This window comes from Chiroxiphia lanceolata, unplaced genomic scaffold (assembly GCF_009829145.1).
Source record: "Chiroxiphia lanceolata isolate bChiLan1 unplaced genomic scaffold, bChiLan1.pri scaffold_59_arrow_ctg1, whole genome shotgun sequence".
Taxonomy (NCBI): Eukaryota; Metazoa; Chordata; class Aves; order Passeriformes; family Pipridae; genus Chiroxiphia; species Chiroxiphia lanceolata.
Window position 1 is genome coordinate 20592 of NW_022476527.1, and position 20712 is coordinate 41303.

The following is a 20712-nucleotide window of genomic DNA, read 5'->3' on the forward strand; positions in this document are numbered from 1 at the left end:
AGAGGGGGGCGGAGATGGAGGCGGGGGACGGGGCGATGTGGGGGCATATGGGATTGGGGATATGGGGGACGGCATAGGGGATATGGGGATATGGTGTCCCCATGTTCCCCCCGTCCCCCTTGTCCCCCAATGTCCTCAAAGCCCCCCCAAGCCCCCCCATGTCCCCAAATGTCCCCCCCATCCCCCCCCATGTCCCCCCGTGTCCTCCATGTCCCCAAAGCCCCCTCATGCCCCCCCCATGTCCCCAGATGTCGCCCCGTGTCTCTAACACCCCCCCCGTGTCCCCCATGTCCCCCCAAAGCCGCCCCCAAGTGTCCCCAAAGCCCCCCCGTGTCCCCAATGTCCCCCCAATGTTCCCCCCGTGTCCCCAAAGCCCCTCCATGTCCCCAAATGTCCCCCAACGTCCCCCCATCCCAGAGAGGCTCAGGCGTTGCGCGTTTGTTTTTTTTTTGGGGGGGGGAGGTTTATTGGGGGGTTTTATGGCTTTAGGGGCCCCCCCGGCCCCACACACAGACACAAACCGGGGGGGGGGAGGGGACACACGGAGTAGGGGGGTCCCGGGGGGGGGGGTCACACGGAACTGGGGGGGCCCCCGGAACCCCCCGAGGGGGGAGGCCGAACACACACATTGGGTGGGGGTTGGGGGGCCCCGGAGGCCTTTTGAGGGGACCCCCATAGACACACACAAAGGGGGGCGGGGCCAGGGGTCTTTTTGGGGCCCCCCCTAACACAAAGGGGGGTTGGACCCCCGGGGTCCTTTTAGCCCCCTCCCCCCGTACAAACACGTGACACAAGGGGGGTGGACGGTCCCCAGGTCCCTTTTGGGCCCCCCCCAAAACACAAAGGGGGGATTCGGACCCCGGGGGTCGTTTCTGGGGCCCCCTCATAACACACAAAGGGAACTGGGGGGGTCCCCAGGTCCCTTTTTTTGGGGCCCCCCCATAACACAAAGGGGGAGTTGGACCCCCAAAGGTCGTTTTTGGGGCCCCCCCATAACACACAAAGGGGGTTGGGGGGGGTCCCAGGTACCTTCTTTTTGGGCCCCTCCCACACACAAACACATGGGGGGGAGGGGCCAGATCCAGGACCGCCCCCTGGCCGGGGGGGTGGGGGGGGCGGGGCCCCCCCCCGACCTGGATTTCGGGGGTTCACAGTGGGGGGGGGCCGGGCCCCCCCTTGTCGTGCAGGTCGGAGGGGCCCCGGGGGGGGTCCCGGGGGTCCCTTTATGGCTTCGGTGTCAGGGCCCCCCCCGGCCGGGCCGGACCCTCCGGCCCCGGAGCCTGTGGAGAGAGGGGGCAGTGGGCTCCCAGTATGGCCCAGGGGACTCCCAGTATGGTAAACTGACATCCCCGTCTGGTAACGTGAACTCCCAGTAGGGTCAAGTGGCTTCCTAGTATGGCTTGGTGTTCCCCAGTATGGCCCAGAGGGCTCCCAGTATGAAGAAGTGGCCTCCCAGTATGAAAAAGTGGCTTCCCAGTATGAGAAAGGGGCCCCCCAGTATGGTCCAGTGGCCTCCCAGTATGAGATGGTGACCCCCAGTATGAAAAAGTGGCCTCCCACTATGGCCCAGTGCCCCTCCATTCCCTCCCAATCCCTCCCAGGACCCTCCCAGTTCTTCCCAGTACCTCCAGTACCCCTCCTAGTGCCCCCAATAACTCCCCAACTCCCCTCCCAGTGTGTTCAAAGTGCCCTCCCGTCCCTCCCAGTGCCTCCCCACCCAGTGTTCCCAATAACTCCCCCAGTCTCTCCCAGTGCCCCCCAGTCCCTCCCAGTGCCCCCAGTAACTCTCCCAATGCCCTCCAGTCCCTCCCAGTCCCCCCCCGTCCCTCCCAGTGCTCCCAGTCTGGCTCTCACGGGCTCACTGGGGGCCCAGGGGCTCCCCCAGGGCCGGTTTGTCCCGCGAGGTCCCTTTGGCCACCAGAGCCTTTTCCTGGGGACATTTGGGGACATTGGGGACATTGGGGACACACTGGGGACATTGGGGACAGTGGGGACATTGGGGGGATTTGGGGACATTGGGGACATTGGGGTTTCTTGAGGGTCCTGTGGGTTTTGCAGGATCCTGGGGGGTCCCCGTGGGTTCCCGATGGGCTCAGGGGGTCCCAGGGGGTCCCAACAGGTTGTGGGGGGTCCTGAGGGTCCCCACAAGTCCTGGGGGTCCCAGGGGATCCCAGGTGGGGGGTCTCACCTCGACGAGCGTGTGCCAGTGCTCGATGGGCTTGCGGGGGTTCGCCAACATCTGCGCCCAGTGCTCCCGCCCCGGACCCTCGGCGTCGCTGCCCACCCGGCACAGCCCGATCACCTCGTTGTGCCCGATGCTGGGGGGGCCACTGGGGGGTCAGGGGGGCACCCCCAGACCCCAAAAACCCACCATGGACCCCAAAAACCCACCATGATGCCCTCAAACCCACCGCAGACCCCAAAAACCCCCCAGGACCTCCCAAAGCCCAGACCCTCATTTTTGCTCCCTTGTGCTATCCCCCTCACACGAGGGGTCCCCAATGGCTCCAGGAGGACCCCAAACACCCCCCAGGACCCCCCCCCCGAGACCCTCAGGACCCCAAAACCCTCCCAGGACCCCCAAAGTTCATCCAGGACCCCCCCCAGGACCCCCCAAAACCCCCCCAGCATCGACCAGTCCCAGCCAATGATGGGGGTCCTCAAACACGCCTCAAACGAGGGGGTCTCCCATTGCTTCAGGAAGACCTCAAACCCCCCAAGGACCCCCCAGGCGCCCCCCCAAGCCCCTGCAGGGCCCCCCCGGCTGACCAGTCGTAGTCCACGACGGCGATGGTGAGGCTGACGTGGTTGACGCTCTCGTGGGGGACGTCAAAGACCAGCGCCTCGTTGTAGCTCGGGTTCAACGTGTTCTTCTTGATGGACGTCTTGCGCTTCTTGAGCCGCCGGCCCTCAGCCATGAGCGAGGCCTTCACGTAGGGGTCTGCTCGGGGGGCCCCAAAAACCCCTCAGCGGCCCCACAGAAACCCTACATACCCGAGCACACCTTTACCACACACCTGTGACACACCTGAGCACACCTGGGCACACCTGTGACACACCCGAGTACCCCCTGAGGTCCATGGCCCTGTGTCCCCTCATGTCCCACACCTGTCTGACACACCTGTCTGACACACCTGTCTGACACACCTGTGACACACCTGTGACACACCTGAGTACCGCCTCAGGTCCATGGCCCTGTGTCCCCTCATGTCCCACACCTGTCTGACACACCTGTCTGACACACCTGGGCACACCTGGGCACACCTGTGACGCACCTGAGTAGCCCGTGAGGTCCATGGCGCGCAGGTTGGACGCCCGGATGACGGTGACCGTGAGCCGCCCGGCCGTGGGCAGGTAACACAGCGAGAAGTTCACCTCGCCCAGGTCCGGCTTCTCCTGGGGAAACATGGACAGGTGAGGGACAGGTGAGGGACAGGTGAGGGAGGACAGGAGGGTCACATGACCATGACTAGTTAATTAAATCAGAAATTAAATTGTGAATTAAATTATGGGTTAATTAATAAACCAACTCATTAAGTCTCAAATGGAATTATAAATTCAATTCCCAATTAAATCCCAAATTAAATCCCCAATAAATCCAAAATTGAGTCAGAAATTAAATCGTGAATTAAATGCCAAATGGAATTATAAATTCAATTCCCGATTAAATCAAATTCCAAATTAAATCCCAAATTAAAATCCCAAGTTAAATGCCCAAACAAATCAAATATCAAACCAAAAATTAAATCAGAAATTATATTATTTTAGATTTTTATTCTGTTTATAATTAATTTTAGTATTATAAATAATAAACTTAAATCACATATTAAATTCTAAATTAAATATTTAAATAACAAATCATGTCACAAATTAAAGCTTCAATTAAATAATAAATCAAAAATTTAATAATAAATTAAACCCCAAATTAAATCCCAAATTAAATCCTGAATCAAATCCCCAATCAAGGTGTGAAACTAAATTAAAATGCAAATCAAAATGCAAATTAAACCACAAACTCCACTGCAAAATGAAATGCGAAGTAGATGCAAATGAGATGCAAACCCAGATACAAATGAGATTCAAAATAAATTAAGAAAATACATACTGGATGCAAAATAAATACAAATTAAAATGCAAATGATATTAAAAATAAATATAAATCCTGTATTAAGAAGATTCAAAATCAGATGCAAATGAGACGCAAATGAGATCCAGAATAAATACAGGTTAAATATGAAATAAACAAAATAAATACAAATGAGATGCAACACAAATACAAATGTTATACAAATGAGATGCAACATGGATGCAACTCATATGCCAAATACATGCAAATCACATGTAAACAAGACAAAATAAATGCAAATTGTGTTCAAATGAGATGAAAATTTAATATTAACTACATGCAAAATAAATACAAATCAGATGCAAATTGGAAGGAAAAAATTAAATAAATAAAAATTATATGTCCAATAGAAACAAATGATATGTAAATTGTATGCAGATGAGCCCATCCATTGAATAGCAGCCCCCGCCCCCTCACCTGCCCCCACACTTGACCCAGGGACCCTTTCTGGGGGGATTCTGGGGGTCCCAACTCCCTCCCCAGGGGGTCCCTCTCTCCCCCCCCCTGTTTTCGGGCCCCCCTTACCCCCGTGCCCTCCTGGATGTCCCTCCAGATGGGCACCTCGGGCCGCCCCTCGGCCGCCTCCAGCAGGTTCTCCAGCACCACCTGCCCGATGAGGTCGTGCCGGGAGAAGCGGTCGAAGTCGTAGACGCTGAAGTGGAGGCGCCGCGAGGGCAGCTCGGCGAAGGGCACCCCGAAGCTGAAAGTCTCGTCCCACTCTGGGTTCAGGGTCTTCCTCAGCACCTTGGTCTGGAACTTCTTCTTGCGGTCGGGGAGGAGGTAAATCTTCACGTAGGGGTCGGAGAAGCCGTTGGAATCCTTGGCCGGGAGGTCCCGGGCGCGGAGCACGCGGACCACGAGCTGCTGGGAGCCGTAGGAATAGCGCAGGGACACGCTCAGGCGGCCGCAGGGAGGGGGGGGGCCCCCCCCGGCGCCCCCCCGGGCCCCCCCGGGCTCGGCGGCGTCCCCGGGGCCGTAGAGCTCAGGCTGGATCTGGCCAAGGTGGGTCGGGTTCTGCTCGGCCTTGTCCTCCGGGACGGGGGGCAACGGGGCGCTGGGGGGGGTAAAAATAGGGAGAGGGGGTTAAAGGGGATGGTAGGGACCCCCCCATGGGGTGGGGGGGGTGGGAGCCCCCCCCCGTCCTGTCGTGGTGAGGGGGCTGGGAGGGGCACCCATGTGACCTTCCTGGTGGGTGGGGAGGCAGGGGGGGCACCCAGAGACCCCCACAGGGCACGTGGGGACAGCAGGGGCACTCCTGGGTATGGGGGGGACACCCAGAGACCTCCCCAGGGAATGTGGGGATGGGGGGGGGTGTCCCTTGTGCCCCCCCCAATTCACAAAGCTGGGGGTTCCCGTGTCCCCCCCTTGTCTCCCCCACCCTCTGTGTCCCCCCCTTGTCCCCATGTTCCCCCTCATCCCCCCCCTTGTCCCCACGCCCCCCCCCTTACCTGCTGCCCACCAGCTGCTGGGAGGGGGCGCTGGGCAGACCCCCCCCTACCCCCCCATCGCCCCCAAACTCGGGGGGGCCCTGGGGGGGTCCCGGGAGGAGTCCCTGCCCCGCGGGGGGGGGTCCCAGCGCCCGCCCCCCCCCGCTGCCCCCCCCTCCCCCTCCCCCCTCAGGGCACGGCCCCATGTCCAGGTAACAGCGCTCGTGGGGGGGGGGAGGGGGCTCGGGGTCCCCCCTCTCGGGCAGGGGGTCCCCAAAAGGGCCCCCCCCGGGCTGGGGGGGCTCCTTGCGGGGGGGGGCCCCCCCAGGTCCCCCCTTGTGGCGCCAGGGGACCCAGCAGAGCTTCCAGGACACGAAGAGAGAGACTCCCAGGAGCACGAGGCCGCAGAAGGTGACGATGACAGACAGGAGGCTCACGGACACCTCTGGGGGGGGGACATGGGAGGAGCGAGAGGCGTCTGGGGGGGTCGCCGAACACGGAGGGCCCTGAAACCCACCCAAAACACTCCAAAAGGGCAGCAAAATTCGCTTAAAGCATAAAAAAGGGGTGCAAAATTGACTTAAAATGGATGTAAAGGGGATTAAAATCCACTTAAACCCTCCGAAAGGGGCACCAAAACACACCTGGGACCCCCCAGGTGTGTCCCTCTCCCCAGGTGCCCTCCCAGGTGTGTCCCTGTCCCCAGGTGTGTCCCTGTCCCCAGGTGCCTGCCCAGGTGTGTCCCTGTCCCCAGGTGTTCTCCCAGGTGTGTCCCTGTCCCCAGGTGCCTGCCCAGGTGTGTCCCTGTCCCCAGGTGTCCCCCAGGTGTGTCCCTGTCCCCAGGCATCCCCCAGGTGTGTCCCTGTCCCCAGGTGCCCTCCCAGGTGTGTCCCTGTCCCCAGGCGTCCCCCAGGTGTGTCCCTGTCCCCAGGTGCCCTCCCAGGTGTGTCCCTGTCCCCAGGTGTGTCCCTGTCCCCAGGTGCCCTCCCAGGTGTGTCCCTGTCCCCAGGTGTGTCCCTGTCCCCAGGTGCCCCCCAGGTGTGTCCCCCCCGTACCTGTGTCAGCGGGCCGGGGGTGGCCGCGGTGCCGGAGCAGGTCGGTGAACTCGAGGCACCGGGCGTGGGGGGGTCGGGCCCGGGGGGCGAAGCAGAGCTCGTGCACCAGGCGCAAAGCGCTGCGGCAAACGTCCTCCTCGTAGTCCCCGGACATGCCTGGAACACGCCTGGCACACGGGAACAACACGGGACACGCGTGGGACAAATGTGTTACACCCCTCAACACGCCTGTCACACCTGGACACACCTGGACACACCTGTATAGATCTGAACACACCTGGACACACCTGGACATGTGGTCACACACCTGGCACAGACCTGGACACACCTGGAACACACCTGGACACACCCAGACACACCTATATATGTGGTTACACACCTGGACACAGCTGAAAACACCTGGACACACCTGGATATACCCGGACACACCCGTTCATGTGGTCACACACCTGGACACACCTGTATAGACCTGAACGCACCTGTCACATCTGGACACACCTGGGGGGTCCCAGCGGGGTCTCACCTGGATCCCAAAGTCGCCCCCCCCCCCCGGTGCTGCCCCCTCCCCAAGCCCCTCCTCTTTCCCAAGCCCCTCCCCTTTCCCAAGCCCTGCCCCTTTCCCCATGCCCCACCCCTTTCCCCAAGCCCTGCCTCCTCACCTGTGGGGTCACCTGTCCGGGGGGGTCAGAGGGGCCCGGGGGAGACGAGGGGGGGGCGGGGCCGGGCCATGCGTGGGGGAGGGGGACCTGTGTGTGGGGGGAGGGGGGATCAGGGGTGTTTTGGGGGGGGGTTTGAACCCCAAACTGTCCCCCCGGGGCTCAGAAACCCCCCCAAATGAGACTCCTCCCCACACACACATTGTGAAGCCCCCCAAAATCGTACCCCCCAAACCTGTCCCCCTCAAAGGGGGAATTCCCCCCAGGTACTGCCCCCCCAGTGTGACCTCAAATCTGACCCCCCAGGGGCCCCCCCAAAGGGGGAACTTCTCCAAAGTGTGACCCCAAAACTGCCCCCCCAAAACCTGCTCCCCCAAACCAGCCCCCCAATACCTGCGCCACACCTGCCCCCCCAAACCTTCCCCACACACCTGCACCCCAAAATCACCCCTCAAAACAGCCCTCCAATACCTGTCCCACACCTGAATCCCCCAAAATCGCCCCCCAATTCTGCCCCCCCATACTTGCACTCCAAAACCTGCCCTCCAAAATCACCCCCAAAAACTGCCCCCCCACACACCTGCCCCACACTTGAACCCCCCCCAAAATCCCCCTCAAAACCTTCCCCTACCCACCTGAACCTCAAAACCTCCCCCCCAAATCAGTCTCCCGATACCTGTCCCACACCTGAACCCCCCAAAATCACCCCCCAAACCTGCACCCCCCACACCTGCACCCCAAAATCACCCCCACACCTGCCCCACACCTGAACCCCCCAAAATCACCCCCCAAAACCTTCCCCCCACACCTGCCCACACCTGAGCCCCCCCAAAATCACCCCCCAAACCTTCCCCCCTAACACCAGCCCCCCACACACGTGTCCTCCCTTTAGACCCCCCCAAATCTCTCTCGCGACACGCCCCAAAAACCGCTGCCCCCCCTCGCGGACCCCGCGGTCCCTCCGGCCGGGCCCCGCTCACCTGCGGCCCGAGCGGAGCCGAACGCGGCCGAACGGAACCGAACGGTGCCGAACTCGGCCGAACTGGGACGAACGGTGCCGAACCGGAGCCGAACGGAGCCGAACGAAGCCGAACTGGGACGAACGGAGCCGAACGGAGCCGGCCCGGCCCGAAGGTTTCCGAACGTCCCCGAAGGTCCCCGAGCGGAGCCGAACCGGTGCCGAAGGTGACCGAAGATGCCCGAGCGGGGTCGACGGGGGCACGCGGAGACACGAGGAGGGGGCGGGGGATCCCCCTCATTAGGACCCCAGAGACCCCCCAGAGACCCCCCAGAGACCCTCATACACCCCCTATAGACACCCATAGACCCCTAGCGACCCCCAATAGACCCCCCCACATAGGTCTCGCCCCATGGGGGGTGTCGAGACACACGTGAAGGGGGATTTGGGGGTCTCCTCCCTCCGGAGGTCCCGGGACTCATCTGAGGGAATGTTTGGGGGTCTCTCCCCTCTCAGGGGGTCTCTGAACTCTGCCAGGGGAGTCCAGGTGCTCGCTTTCAACGTTCCCTGGTGGTCTAGTGGTTAGGATTCGGCGCTCTCACCGCCGCGGCCCGGGTTCGATTCCCGGTCAGGGAACAAGGAAGCTTCTTTTTGTTCCGTTTTTTCCTCCTTCTAATTTCCATTTTTCCCTCTTCCTCTTTCCTCACTCGCCAAACTCCTTTAATAATTAATAGATTTTTTAAAATAAATATGATGCAGAGTATATATAATATACATGATGTACTATATAATGTCTATCTCGTAGTGGCCTCATTAGCCAGCAGTGTGCATGTAACAAATGTGGACAGAGCCTTTCCCAAATCTTCGTTGGCGAAGCCTAGCCACGGTGGTGATGATATAATGTATAACATAAAAATACATTAAAAATATATGTTATACTATAATATTAAGGAAATATTTATAGTATTTGTAATATTGCTAAAGGATTTGTAATATATTATTATTTATAATAAAAACATTTAAATGCATTAAAACATAAAAGTACATTAAAAAGACATAAAAATACGTAAAACCTCCATAAAGCCTCCACAAAAAATACATTAAAATACCTTAAAATCCATTAAAAAAAAATACGTAAAAGCCCATAAAAAACACAGAAAAGCACATAGAAAAAAGGGAGAGGAGGTTAAAAGCCAGTGCTGTCTGTGGCGACGCAGGCGGAGGCACCGCTGGGATTCGAACCCAGGATCTCCTGTTTACTAGACAGGCGCTTTAACCAACTAAGCCACGGCGCCGGCGCTGCCCGGACGCAAGTCAGAGACCATCAGACCCCGTAACCCCTCCCCTCCTCTTCCCCCCCGCGAGATTCGGGATCCCCCAGAAGGGAGACCCCCGAAATCTCCACGTACACACACACGTGTCCCGGAACCCCCTGAGGAGGGAAACCCCCCCCCAAAAACCCTTTTCCCACCTCCATCCTTGTCCCGGTACCTTCCCAAGGGTGGAGAAGCCCCCAAAAAACCCCTTTACAACCCCAGAAAAGGGGGAAAAATGGGGGGGGAGGAAAATGAGGAAAATTAAAGAGGGAAAAAAAGAAAATTAGGAAAAAATAGGGGGGGGGAAAGAAAAAAACTGAAAATTAGTGGGGGAAAGAGGGAGAGGAAAAAAACAAACCTAGCAGAGGATGGTTTCGATCCATCGACCTCTGGGTTATGGGCCCAGCACGCTCCCGCTGCGCCACTCTGCTGCTGGACGAGGGGCTCTTAATTACTCCTAATGAATCATAGTTACTCAAAGCGAGGCTGAAAGTGGGAGCAGTTTAAAAAAATACACAATTTATTGCATGTTATTATACATGTACATATATAGACTGATTGATTGATTTAACCCTTTAATTAATTTACTTATTTATTATCTTTTTCTTTTATCTAAATTTTTATTCAAATTTATCTAATTTATTAATTTAATTTATTCGTTTAGATAATTTAATTAATTTAATTTATTTGTTTAACCTCTTTATTCCTTTAATTTATTTACTTTGATTTACTTATGTTATTCTTTTAATTTGTTTATTTAATTTATTCATTTCATGTGTTTATTCATTTTTTAAAATGTGTTTAAAACCCTCCCCGCTTCCCCGAGTTGGCTCCCCCGGGATTCGAACCCTTGATTTCCGGGGTGGATAAACCACGCCCACAGCACGCCCTCTGATCGGAGACCACGCCTCTATCCACGCCCCTTTCGCTGAAGCCACGCCCCTCCAGCAGCCAGATGGGCGCGGGGCGCGAGTGCGCAGCCGCGGACGAGGTGGCCGAGTGGTTAAGGCGATGGACTGCTAATCCATTGTGCTCTGCACGCGTGGGTTCGAATCCCACCCTCGTCGGTTCCCACGTTTTTGGGGGGGGGCCCAAAACCGCCTTCTTGTGATTGAGGTTCGTTTTTCGGGGGATCTGCAGCAAATCCCGTCCCTTTTCCCTCCTTTTACATCGTTTTTTCCGTCCTTTTTCGTCCTTTTCCCACCCTTTTTAAATCATTTTCCAGCCTTCCCCCACCCTTTCTCCATCATTTTTCCTCCCTTTTCCCCTTTTTCCCCACCCTCTTCCCACCTTTTTCCACCCAAGAGCCCCAAACAGGTAAAAACAGGTTAAAAAAAGGCAAAAAACAGGGAATTTTATTCAACTCCCCTTTTTGGGGGGTCCCCAGGTATTCCCAGCTCATTTCCAGGTGCTTCCATCCCATTCCCAAGTGTTCCCATCCCATTTCCAGGCATTTCTATCCCACTTCCAGGAGTTCCATCCCATTCCCAGGTATTCCCAGCCCATTTCCAAGTGGTTTGGACCCATTTCCAGATGTTTTTATCCCACTTCCAAGAGGTTCCATCCCATTCCCAGGTATTTCCAACCCATTCCCAAGTGTTTCATTCCCACTTCCAGATGCTTTTATCCCATTTCCAGGTGTTTCCAGCCCATTCCAGGTGTTTCCAGCCCATGTTCAGGTATTTCTGTCCCATTCCCGGGTGTGTCCAACTCACTCCCAGGTTCTTCCAACCCACTTCCAGGTGTTCCAGACCCATTTCCAGATGTTTCTGACCCATATCCAGGTGTGTCTGACCCATATCCAGGTGTTTCTATCCCATCCCCAGGTGCTCCCAGTTCATTCCCAGGTGAGTCAGACCCATCTCCAGATGTTCCAGACCCATATCCAGGTGTGTCCAACTCATTCTCAGGTGTTTCAGTCCCATCCCCCGCTGTGTCTATCCCATCCCCAGGTGTGTCTGACCCATATCCAGGTGTGTCTGATCCATCCCCAGGTGCATCTGACCCATATCCAGGTGTGTCTGATCCATCCCCAGGTGTGTCTGACCCATATCCAGGTGTGTCTGATCCATCCCCAGGTGCATCTGACCCATATCCAGGTGTGTCTGATCCATCCCCAGGTGTGTCTGACCCATACCCAGGTGTATCTGATCCATCCCCAGGTGTGTCTGACCCATATCCAGGTGTGTCTGATCCATCCCCAGGTGTGTCTGACCCATATCCAGGTGTGTCTGATCCATCCTCAGGTCTGTCTGACCCATATCCAGGTGTGTCTATCCCATCTCCAGCTGTCTCTGACCCACTCCCAGGTACTTCTAACTCATCCTCAGGTGTGTCCAACCCATCTCCAGGTGTTTCTCTCCCACATGCAGGTGTGTCCGACCCATCCGCAGGTGTGTTGAATCCATCCTCAGGTGTGTCTGACCCATCCCCAGGTGTGCCTGCCCCGCTCCCACCCCCCTCAGGCCTCCCTGCCTGCCCTCCCCAGCACCTGTCCAGGTACCTGTTCACCTCCCCGGCGTGGCTCCGCCTGTCGGGCTCCAGCCGGAGGAGCCTCCGGAGCATCTCCAGCGCCGCCTCCCCCAACCCCTGCCAGGTGTGTGGCACCTCCCCCCCGCCGGTGAGCCCACCTGGCTGCCAGGTGTGGCCCTGCCACACCTGGAACTCCCCGAACTGGGGATCCGGGGGCGCAGCCACCCCCCAGGGGAAGGTGCCGGTGAGGAGGGCGAAGAGGAGGACGCCGAAGGCCCAGGCGTCCAGGCTGGGCTCCAGGCGCAGCGTCTCCGCCTCGCGCAGGTGGCACAGCTCAGGTGCGGCGTAGGGGGCGTGGCCCGAGCCACAGGTGGGCCCCACCTGCCAGCCCATGACGCGGGTGAGGCCGAAGTCGCCCAGTTTGACCAGTTGGCACTGGGGGTCGAAGGCCAGCACGTTGTCCAGCTTCACGTCTCGGTGCACCAGGGCGTGGCCGTGCAGGTAATCCAGGGCCGCGCCCACCTGGGTGGCCACGCGCTTCACCTGCGGCTCAGGAAGGCCCACCTGAGGAGGGGGGGACATGCCTGGTGGGACACAGGGTCATCCAATGTCACCTGGGGTCACCTGAGGTCACCTACGGTCACCTGAAGTCATCATTTGGGGCACCTGTGGGGTCACCTCTGAGTGCAGGGATTCACCTGGGACTCAGGGAGACTCACCTGGGGAGGGGGGGACACACCTGCGGTCACCTGGAGATACCTGGGGTCACCTAGTGTCACCTTGGGTCACCTGTGGGGTCACCTATGAGTGCAGGGGTTCACCTTGTGCTCGGGGAGCCCACAAAGGTCCCAGGCAGGTGCATCCCTCACACCTGTCCCCCCCCAAACACACCTGTGCCCACTCCAGACACACCTGAGCACTCACCCCAGGTGTGAGCAGCCCGCACAGGTCCCCGGCAGGTGCGTGTTCCTGCGCGAAGCCGAAGTGGGTGGGGGTCTCGAAGGCCAGGGGCAGCACCTGCAGGCAGGTGAGCTGCCCCCGCAGGCACAGGTTGGTGCAGAACTCCCGCAGGAAGCCCCACCTGCCCGTCCGGTCCTTCCGCAGCAGCTTCAGCACCACCGGCGCACCTGGGCAGGGGTGGGGACACACCTGGGCACACCTGGAGATGGGTTATACCCCCAGAGACACACCTGGGCACACCTGGGGATGGGTTATATCTCTTATAGACACACCTGGGCACACCTGGGGGCACCTGGGCACACCTGGGGACAGGTTACCGCACCCCATAGAGCACCTCCAAGCCCCTTGGATCTCCCAGGTGTGTTTGGGGGTAGAGCCTGAAGCGTGTCAGGTGTGTCAGGTGCTCACCTGGTGCACAGGTACCCCCAAATCCCCCCTCCCTGAGCCCCCCCGAACCCTCCCAGTACCCCCCCAGCCCCTCACCCCCGTCCCGGGGCTGTGCCAGCACCACGTGCCCATAGGAGCCACTGCCCAGTTCTCCCAGTACGTCCCAGTCCCGCTCCAGTTGGCACTGGGGGAGATCCCGCCCTGTTTGAACCATCAGGTGCTGCAGGAGCCTCTCCTGGGCCTCCCCTTCCTCCTCCTCCTCCTCCTCCTCTTCCTCCTCGGCCGCTGCTTCCATGGGCCCTGGGGACCAGTATGGACCAGTTCACTCCAATACAGCCCAGCCCAGTTTAATCTTCATCCTCCTCACCTTCATCCCCCTCACCTTCATCCCCCTCCTCCTCCACTGGGGCAGCCCACTATAGACCAGTACAGACCAGTACAGTCGATATCAGCCCAGCTCAGATCATTCCATTCCAGTCTGTCCCAGTCAAACCCAGTCCAGTCCAGTATAACCCAACTGAACCCAGTCCAGCCCAGTATAGCCCAATTCAACCCAGTCAAGCCCAGTATAACCCAGTTCAACACAGTGCACCCCAGCTCATCCTAGTCCATCTCCAAATAACCCAGTCCATTCCAGCCCCTTCCACTCCATCCCAGTATAACCCAGTCCATTCCAGTTCACCCCAGTCCAGCCCAATCCATCCCAGTATAATCCAGTCCAACCCAGTCCACTCCAGTCCATCCCAGTCTAACCCAGTCCACCCCAATCCGTCCCAGTACAACTCAGCCCATCCCAGTCCTGCCCAACATCCAGGTCTCCCCCCCATCACCTGCCCCCAGGTGCCACCTGTCCCCCCAACCCACCTGTCCCCGCCCCCTCCGCCCCCCTGCCCCCCCGGTGCCACCCTTCCTGCCGGTGTCCCCAGGGGTGGCCCCGGTGTCTCACCTGTGTCCCCCGGTGGGTCAGGGGGTGTCAGTGCCCCCCCAGGTGCCCCCTCGGCGGCCCCTGCGGTTGTGACTCAGAGTTTCCCGTGCCCGCGGTGCCACCCGGGCCCCGCTAATCTCTGTCACCTGCGTGTGGGGACACGTGTGTGTCACCCACGGCCAAAGATGGGCACGGGGGGGGGACAGAGGGACACTGGGACAAGGGGGGGGCGACAGAGGTGGCACGGGGACATGGAGGACATGAGGGGGACATGGGGGGGACAGAGGGGACAGAGGGACAAGGGGGACATCGGGTGGACACGGGGGGACCTGGAGGGGACACGGGGGTGACATGGGTGTCATGGGGGCTTGGGGGCCATGGGGGGACATCGAGGGGACACGGGGGGCCATGGGGGGACAAAGGGACAAGGAGGAGACAGAGGGACAGGTTGGGGGACAGTGTCTCCAGTGTCTCCAGTCCCCCAGTGCCCCCCCCAGTGTCACCAGTGCCCCCCAGTGCACTGAAACTCCCCCCCAGTGCCTCCCAGTATATCCCAGTATACTCCAGTATCTTCCAGTCTCTCCCAGTATATCCCAGTGCCCCCCAGTCCCTCCCAGTGCCCCTGGTGACGGTGCCACTGGTGACGGTGCCACTGGTGCCACCGGTGCCACCTGGCCCTGTCCCCCCCCCCGGCTATTTCGGGTCCCCCCGCACCTGTCCCTGCCCTTCCCCACCCCGGGCCCCCCGCCAGACCCTCCCCCACCCCGAGGGGACACAGCGGGGGCTCAGGGTACTGGGAGGCACTGGGAGAAACTGGGAGGTACTGGCAGGTACTGGGAAGGAGTTCAGTGCACTGGGAAGAGACTGGGATGGACTGAGGGGAACTGGGGGCGCTGGAAAGGGATTTGGGGACACTGGGAGGGACTGGGAGGGGACTGGGGGGCACTGGGCAGGGGTTTCAGTGCACTGGGCTGTACTGGGCTGTACTGGGCTGTACTGGGAGGTGCCGGGGCCGGGCCAGGTGTTGCCGGGGGGGAATTTGGGGGGTCGTGACCCCCCCCCGGGAGCAGCTGTTCACTAACGAGCTGCCGGGGGTTAATTACCAGCAGGGGATGATTAATTGCCCTCGGCGGGTGATTAATGAGCCCCCGGGAATGATTAATCGCCCTCGGCAGGGGGTATTAATTACCCGCAGGGGGGGGAAGGGATTAATGAGCCCCCGCGGGGTCACGGCCCCGACAGGTGACACCGACAGGTGGGGAGGGGGAGGGAAGGGGACACCGCAGGGGGAGGGGAGGGACTGGGGGGCACTGGGAGGGGGAGGAGAGTGACTGGGAAGGGGCTGGGAGGGACTAGGATATACTGGGAGGAACTGGGATGGACTGGGAGGGAGTTTCAGTGCAATGGAAAGGGAGTGAGATATACTGGGAGAGACTGGGAGGGAGTTTCAGTGTACTGGGAAGGGACTGGAGACACTGGGAGGCACTGGAATGGACTGGGAGTGAGTTTCATTGTACTGGGAAGGGACTGGGAGACACTGGGAGGGGGGCCTGAAGGGACTTGGAGTTTGAGTGCACTGGGAAAGGACTGGGATATACTGGGAGGCACTGGAATGGACTGGGAGGGGGTTTCAATGCACTGGGGGGCACTGGGAGGGGGCTGGGAGGGAGTGGGGCCATACTGGGGGGATACTGGTGGTAAGTTGGGCCGTACTGGGAGTCAGTTGGGCTGTACTGGGGCAATACTGGAGCCATACTGGGACTCAGTGGGGTCATACTGGGGGCAGTTGGGTTGTACTGGGGGATACTGGGACCATACTGGTCACGTCCCATGACCCCTATGGAGCCCATGGCCACGCCCCCAACATGACCACGCCTCCTCAAGGCCCCACCCTCAAGGATGAGACACACTCGGGGGGGGAGGGGCACCTTTATTGACAGGGGGACACAGGTAACACCCCTCCCCCCCGCCAGGTACCCACACATACCCCCTCACCTGGGGCACTGCCCCCCGAGGTGCCCCCTCACCTGCTCACCTGCAGGCACAGGTAGGCAGATGCTCCCCCCAGCACCTCCAAGGTCTCCAGGTGGGCACTGGGCACCTCCTCAGGGGGTTCCAGGTGGGCACTGGGCACCTCCAAAGTCTCCAGGTGGACATTTGTCACCTCCTCCGTGGGCTCCAGGTGGGCACTGGGCACCTCCATCACCTCCAGGTGGGCATTGGGCACCTCTGAGGTCTCCAGGTGGGCACTGGGCACCTCCTCAGGGGGTTCCAGGTGGGCACTGGGCACCTCCAAGGTCTCCAGGTGGACATTTGTCACCTCCTCGGGGGGTTCCAGGTGGGCACTGGGCACCTCTGGTGTCCCCAGGTGCACAGAGGGCACCTCCAAGGTTTCCAGGTGGGCACTGGGCACCTCTGTGGGCTCCAGGTGGGCACTGGGCACTTCCTTGGGGGTCTCCAGGTGGCCACTGGGCATCTCTGATGTCTCCAGGTGAGCACTGGGCACCTCCAAGGCTTCCAGGTGGGCGTGAGGCACCTCCATCATCTCCAGGTGGGCACTGGGCACCTCCGTGCCGAGTTCCAGGGTTACAGGGGGCACCTCCAAAGTCTCCAGGTGGGCACTGGGCACCTCTGAGGTCTCCAGGTGCACAGGGGGCACCTCCAAGGTTTCCAGGTGGGCACTGGGCACCTCCTCCATGGTCTCCAGATGGACATTGGTCACCTCAGGTGGTGGTGGCAGCACCTGGAGCTGGACATTGGTCACCTGGGAGGGCGGTGGCATCGCTTGGAGCTGGACTTTGGTCACCTCAGTGGCCTGGAGATGGACATTGGTCATCTCAGGTGGTGGTGGCAGCACCTGGAGCTGGACATTGGCCACCTCACCTGCTCGGAGCTGGACACAGGTGACACCTGAGGGTGGGGGCTGCGCCTGGAGCTGGACATTGGTCACCTCAGGGGGCGGGGGCAACACCTGGAGCTGGACATTGGCCACCTCACCTGCTTGGAGCTGGACACAGGTGACATCCAGGGGTGGTGGCAGCACCTGGAGCCGGACTTTGGTGACCTCAGGTGGAGGTGGCAGCACCTGGAGCTGCACTCTGGTGACACCTGAGGGTGGTGGCAACGCTTGGAGCTGGACATTGGTCACCTCAGGTGGCGGTGGCAACACCTGGAGCTGGACTTTGGTCACCTCGGAGGGCGCTGGCAGCACCTGGAGCTGCAGCCCTGTGACACCTGTGACACCTGGCACTCCTGTCACACCTGGGATACCTGTCACCCCTGTCACCCCTGTCATACCTGTCACCCCTGTCATACCTGTCACCCCTGTCACCTCGGTGGCCTGGAGCTGCACCCCTGTGACACCTGCAACACCTGTCACACCTGTGACACCTGTGACACCTGTCACACCAGTAATACCTGGGACACCTAGGACACTTGTCACCCCTGCCCCCTCTGTCACACCTGTCACCTCCCTGCCCTGCACCTGGACGTTGGTGACCTCCGGCAACACCTGGAGCTGCACACCTGGCACACCTATGACACCTGGCACCCCTGCCACACCTGTCACCTCAGTGGCCTGGAGCTGCACACCTGGCACACCTGTCACACTTTTGACACCTGTTACCCTGCTCACACCTGCCACACCTGGAACAGCTGTCATCCCTGTCACTCCTGTCCCCTCCCCCCCCCGCACCTGGATGTTGGTGACCTCCGGCAACACCTGGAGCTGCACACCCGGGACACCTGTGATCCCTGTGACACCTGTCACCTCGGTGGTCTGGAGCTGCACACTTGGAACACCTGTAACACCTGCCACACCTGTCCCACCTGCCACACCTGTGACCCCTGATACACCTGGAGCACCTGTGACCCCTGCCACACCTGTCACCTCGGTGGCTTGGAGGAGCTGCACACCTGCCATGCGTGCCCCACCCGTCACACCCGTGACCCCTGCCACACCTGTCACACCTGTCGCCATCCCTGCCGCCTCAGCCACCTGTACCTGCACACCTGCAGGCCCCATCCCACCCCTCAGCACGATCACACTCGTCCCCGCCCCCTCCTGTCCCGCCCCAGGGGGCACCACCAGGACGCTCTGCCAGGCCTGTGGCCCCTTCCCCACCTGCGCCAGGTGAGCCCGGGCGGGCACCTGGGCGGGCTTGGCGGGGCCGGGCAGCAGCAGCACCTTGCGGGGGGCGGCGGGCGGGAGGGGCGGCCCCCCCCGCAGCAGCAGACAGGTCGGGGGGCGCGGCTCGGGCGTGCGGTGGGTGCGCAGGTGGCGCTGCAGGTAGGCGGCCACCACGAAGGCCTTGGGGCAGGCGGGGCAGCGGAAGGGCCGTGCGGCCGAGTGGGTGCGGCGGTGCAGGTGCAGGTTGGAGGAGTGGGTGAAGCTCTTGCCGCAGGTGCCGCAGGTGTAGGGCCGCTCCCCCGTGTGCACCCGCAGGTGCTGCCGCAGGTTGGCCGCCTGTGCAAAGCCCTTCCCGCAGGTGCCGCAGGTGTGGGGCCGCTCCCCCGTGTGGGTGTGGCGGTGCCGCCGCAGGCTCGACGAGTTCTTGAAGGCCTTGGGGCAGACGGGGCAGCGGTAGGGCCGCTCGCCCGTGTGCGCCCGCAGGTGGTACTGGTAGTGCGACGCCCACTTGAAGGTGAGGCCGCACTGGGCGCACTCGAAGGCCCGGATGCCCGTGTGCACCCTCAGGTGAGTCTGGAGCAGCGAGGAGCGCTTGAAGGCCTTGCCGCAGGTGGCGCAGGCGTAGGGCCGCTCACCCGTGTGGTCCCGCAGGTGGTAGCGCAGCCCCGAGGAGCCCTTGAAGGCTTTGCCACACTCGCCACACCTGTACGGCCGCTCGGGGGGCGGCGGCGGCTCCTCGGGGGCGGGTGCGACCTCGGCAGCCTCGCCCAGGGCGTGGCCGAGCGGCGCCGCCAGGTGAGCGCAGGGCTTGCCGCAGGGTCCGCCCCGGGGCCGCTCGGGCAGGTGAGGCCGCGCTGAGGGGCTCTTGGGGCCCTTCCCGCAGGAGAGGCAGCGCTGGGGCTGCGCCGGGGGCGGCCTGGCCGCCTCCCGCCCCGCGCAGGTGAGGCCCCTCCGGGGTGGCTCCTCGGGGGTGTCGGGGCCGCAGCCCGGCGGGTGCCTCTGCGGGCAGGTGAGTGCGGCCGAGGGGGTGTGTCCTGGCGGGTGGGCGGGGCCATGGGTGCGGCGGTGCAGGTGCAGGTTGGAGGAGTGGGTGAAGCTCTTGCCGCAGGTGCCGCAGGTGTAGGGCCGCTCCCCCGTGTGCACTCGCAGGTGCTGCCGCAGGTTGGCCGCCTGTGCAAAGCCCTTCCCGCAGGTGCCGCAGGTGTGGGGCCGCTCCCCCGTGTGGGTGTGGCGGTGCCGCCGCAGGCTCGACGAGTTCTTGAAGGCCTTGGGGCAGACGGGGCAGCGGTAGGGCCGCTCGCCCGTGTGCGCCCGCAGGTGGTACTGGTAGTGCGACGCCCACTTGAAGGTGAGGCCGCACTGGGCGCACTCGAAGGCCCGGATGCCCGTGTGCACCCTCAGGTGAGTCTGGAGCAGCGAAGAGCGCTTGAAGGCCTTGCCGCAGGTGGCGCAGGTGTAGGGCCGCTCACCCGTGTGGCCTCGCAGGTGGTAGAGGAGGGCGGAGGAGCCCTTGAAGGCCTTGGGGCACTCGGGGCACTTGTAGGGCCGCTCACCAGTGTGGCTGCGCAGGTGGTGGGACAGGCGAGACGACCAGCGGAACGACTTCCCACACTCCCGGCAGGTGAAGGGATGCTCGGGGACGCCTGGAGCGGGGGCGGTGCCCGCCATGGTCACACCTGAGGGGGAGACGGGGAGAAGGTGAGATCTCAGACATGAAATATTGGGGGCAGGTGAGACTCCAAACCTGAAACACGGGGGGCAGGTGGGACTCCAGACCTGGCATAGGGGGACACAGGGACAGGTGAGACCTAGCACGGAAGGTGGGGGGACACACACAGAGACAGCGCATAGGGGGCGTGGCCAACGCAGGGGGGCGTGACCAGAAACCCTCCGTCCCCCCTCCGTCCCCTCAGGCCGCGCCCACGCCCCGCGTGAGGCCACTCAAGCCCCGCCCCGTCCTCTTCAGGCCCCGCCGCGCGCGAGCCCCGCCATGCCACGCCCCCTCGCCTCGGGCCCCGCCCTGCCCTCCCCTCAGGCCTCGCCCCCTCCGCCCCTCAGAGTCACCTCCCCTTCCCCCCCAGGCCCCTCCCCGCGCAAGCGCCGCCGCCGCGGCCCCGCCGCTTCCTCCTCCTCCTCCTCCTCCTCCTTTTCCTCCTCCTCCCGGTCCTCGCTCACCCGCCGGGGCAGGGCCGGGATCTCGGAGGCTCCTCCGGGGCCCGAGCCGGGGCAGGGCCGGACCCGCCGCTGCCGCCGCCGCGCAACGACCGGGCCGCGCCGCCTCACGAGGCCACGCCCCCTCCC

At 61.3% G+C, this 20712-nt stretch overlaps 3 protein-coding genes and 4 non-coding genes across 14 annotated transcripts; 2 read left to right on the top strand and 5 right to left on the bottom strand.

Moving 5' to 3' along the window:
• Positions 1-910: 910 nt before the first annotated feature.
• SYT3 (synaptotagmin 3) lies at positions 911-8259 on the bottom strand. 3 transcript variants are annotated; one of them, XM_032677452.1, is made up of 10 exons: positions 8245-8259; positions 7268-7354; positions 6609-6775; positions 5575-5998; positions 4652-5180; positions 3276-3396; positions 2770-2941; positions 2189-2318; positions 1855-1930; positions 911-1280 (listed from the first exon to the last, which is right to left on the bottom strand). In XM_032677452.1, exons 3-9 carry the CDS (start codon positions 6760-6762, stop codon positions 1859-1861), a joined length of 1602 nt encoding a protein of 533 aa, XP_032533343.1. In that variant the 5' UTR covers positions 6763-6775; positions 7268-7354; positions 8245-8259; the 3' UTR covers positions 911-1280; positions 1855-1858. The 3 variants fall into 3 exon arrangements, with proteins under 3 accessions (XP_032533343.1, XP_032533342.1, XP_032533344.1); XM_032677451.1 differs by lacking the exon at positions 8245-8259 and having other exon boundaries at positions 7268-7373; XM_032677453.1 differs by lacking the exons at positions 1855-1930; positions 8245-8259 and having other exon boundaries at positions 7268-7373.
• A 527-nt stretch (positions 8260-8786) lies between these two features.
• On the top strand, positions 8787-8858 carry TRNAE-CUC. The gene has a single exon. It is a non-coding gene; the product is annotated as a tRNA-Glu (tRNA).
• Positions 8859-9443: 585 nt separating this feature from the next.
• TRNAT-AGU lies at positions 9444-9517 on the bottom strand. Its single transcript has one exon. It is a non-coding gene; the product is annotated as a tRNA-Thr (tRNA).
• A 380-nt stretch (positions 9518-9897) lies between these two features.
• On the bottom strand, positions 9898-9969 carry TRNAM-CAU. The gene has a single exon. It is a non-coding gene; the product is annotated as a tRNA-Met (tRNA).
• A 554-nt stretch (positions 9970-10523) lies between these two features.
• On the top strand, positions 10524-10605 carry TRNAS-GCU. The gene has a single exon. It is a non-coding gene; the product is annotated as a tRNA-Ser (tRNA).
• A 261-nt stretch (positions 10606-10866) lies between these two features.
• LOC116781698 (serine/threonine-protein kinase bur1-like) lies at positions 10867-13571 on the bottom strand. The gene is made up of 4 exons (XM_032677397.1): positions 13438-13571; positions 13201-13272; positions 12935-13169; positions 10867-12574 (listed from the first exon to the last, which is right to left on the bottom strand). Exons 1-4 carry the CDS (start codon positions 13569-13571, stop codon positions 11162-11164), a joined length of 1854 nt encoding a protein of 617 aa, XP_032533288.1. The 3' UTR covers positions 10867-11161.
• Positions 13466-20657, bottom strand: LOC116781709 (zinc finger protein 628-like). Of its 6 annotated transcripts, XM_032677413.1 has the most exons (5): positions 20587-20657; positions 16417-20087; positions 16318-16383; positions 14304-14428; positions 13574-13657 (listed from the first exon to the last, which is right to left on the bottom strand). In XM_032677413.1, the coding sequence occupies exons 2-4, from the start codon at positions 20077-20079 to the stop codon at positions 14321-14323; spliced, it is 3837 nt and encodes a 1278-aa protein (XP_032533304.1). In that variant the 5' UTR covers positions 20080-20087; positions 20587-20657; the 3' UTR covers positions 13574-13657; positions 14304-14320. The 6 variants fall into 6 exon arrangements, with proteins under 6 accessions (XP_032533305.1, XP_032533303.1, XP_032533304.1 ...); XM_032677414.1 differs by lacking the exon at positions 14304-14428 and having other exon boundaries at positions 13466-13657; XM_032677411.1 differs by having other exon boundaries at positions 16318-20087.
• Between the last annotated feature and the right edge of the window lie 55 nt (positions 20658-20712).

Excerpts from the sequence above, each read along its gene's own strand:
- SYT3 (XM_032677452.1), bottom strand. The coding sequence starts at position 6,762 with ATGTCCGGGGACTACGAGGAGGACGTTTGCCGCAGCGCTTTGCGCCTG. Across the intron at positions 5,181-5,574 it reads CAGCAGCTGGTGGGCAGCAG|CGCCCCGTTGCCCCCCGTCC; the intron begins GTAAGGGGGGGG and ends TACCCCCCCCAG. Across the intron at positions 2,942-3,275 it reads GGACCTCACGGGCTACTCAG|ACCCCTACGTGAAGGCCTCG; the intron begins GTGCGTCACAGG and ends CCCCCCGAGCAG.
- LOC116781698 (XM_032677397.1), bottom strand. The coding sequence starts at position 13,571 with ATGGTTCAAACAGGGCGGGATCTCCCCCAGTGCCAACTGGAGCGGGAC. Across the intron at positions 13,273-13,437 it reads GGGGGTGAGGGGCTGGGGGG|GTGTGCCCAGGTGCCCCCAG; the intron begins GTACTGGGAGGG and ends ACCTGTCCCCAG. Across the intron at positions 13,170-13,200 it reads CCATCCCCAGGTGTGCCCAG|GTGTGCCCAGGTGTGTCCCC; the intron begins GTGTGTCTCTGG and ends ACCCATCTCCAG.
- LOC116781709 (XM_032677411.1), bottom strand. The coding sequence starts at position 20,079 with ATGGCGGGCACCGCCCCCGCTCCAGGCGTCCCCGAGCATCCCTTCACC. Across the intron at positions 14,429-16,317 it reads CTGCCTACCTGTGCCTGCAG|GTGACAGAGATTAGCGGGGC; the intron begins GTGAGCAGGTGA and ends CCCCACACGCAG.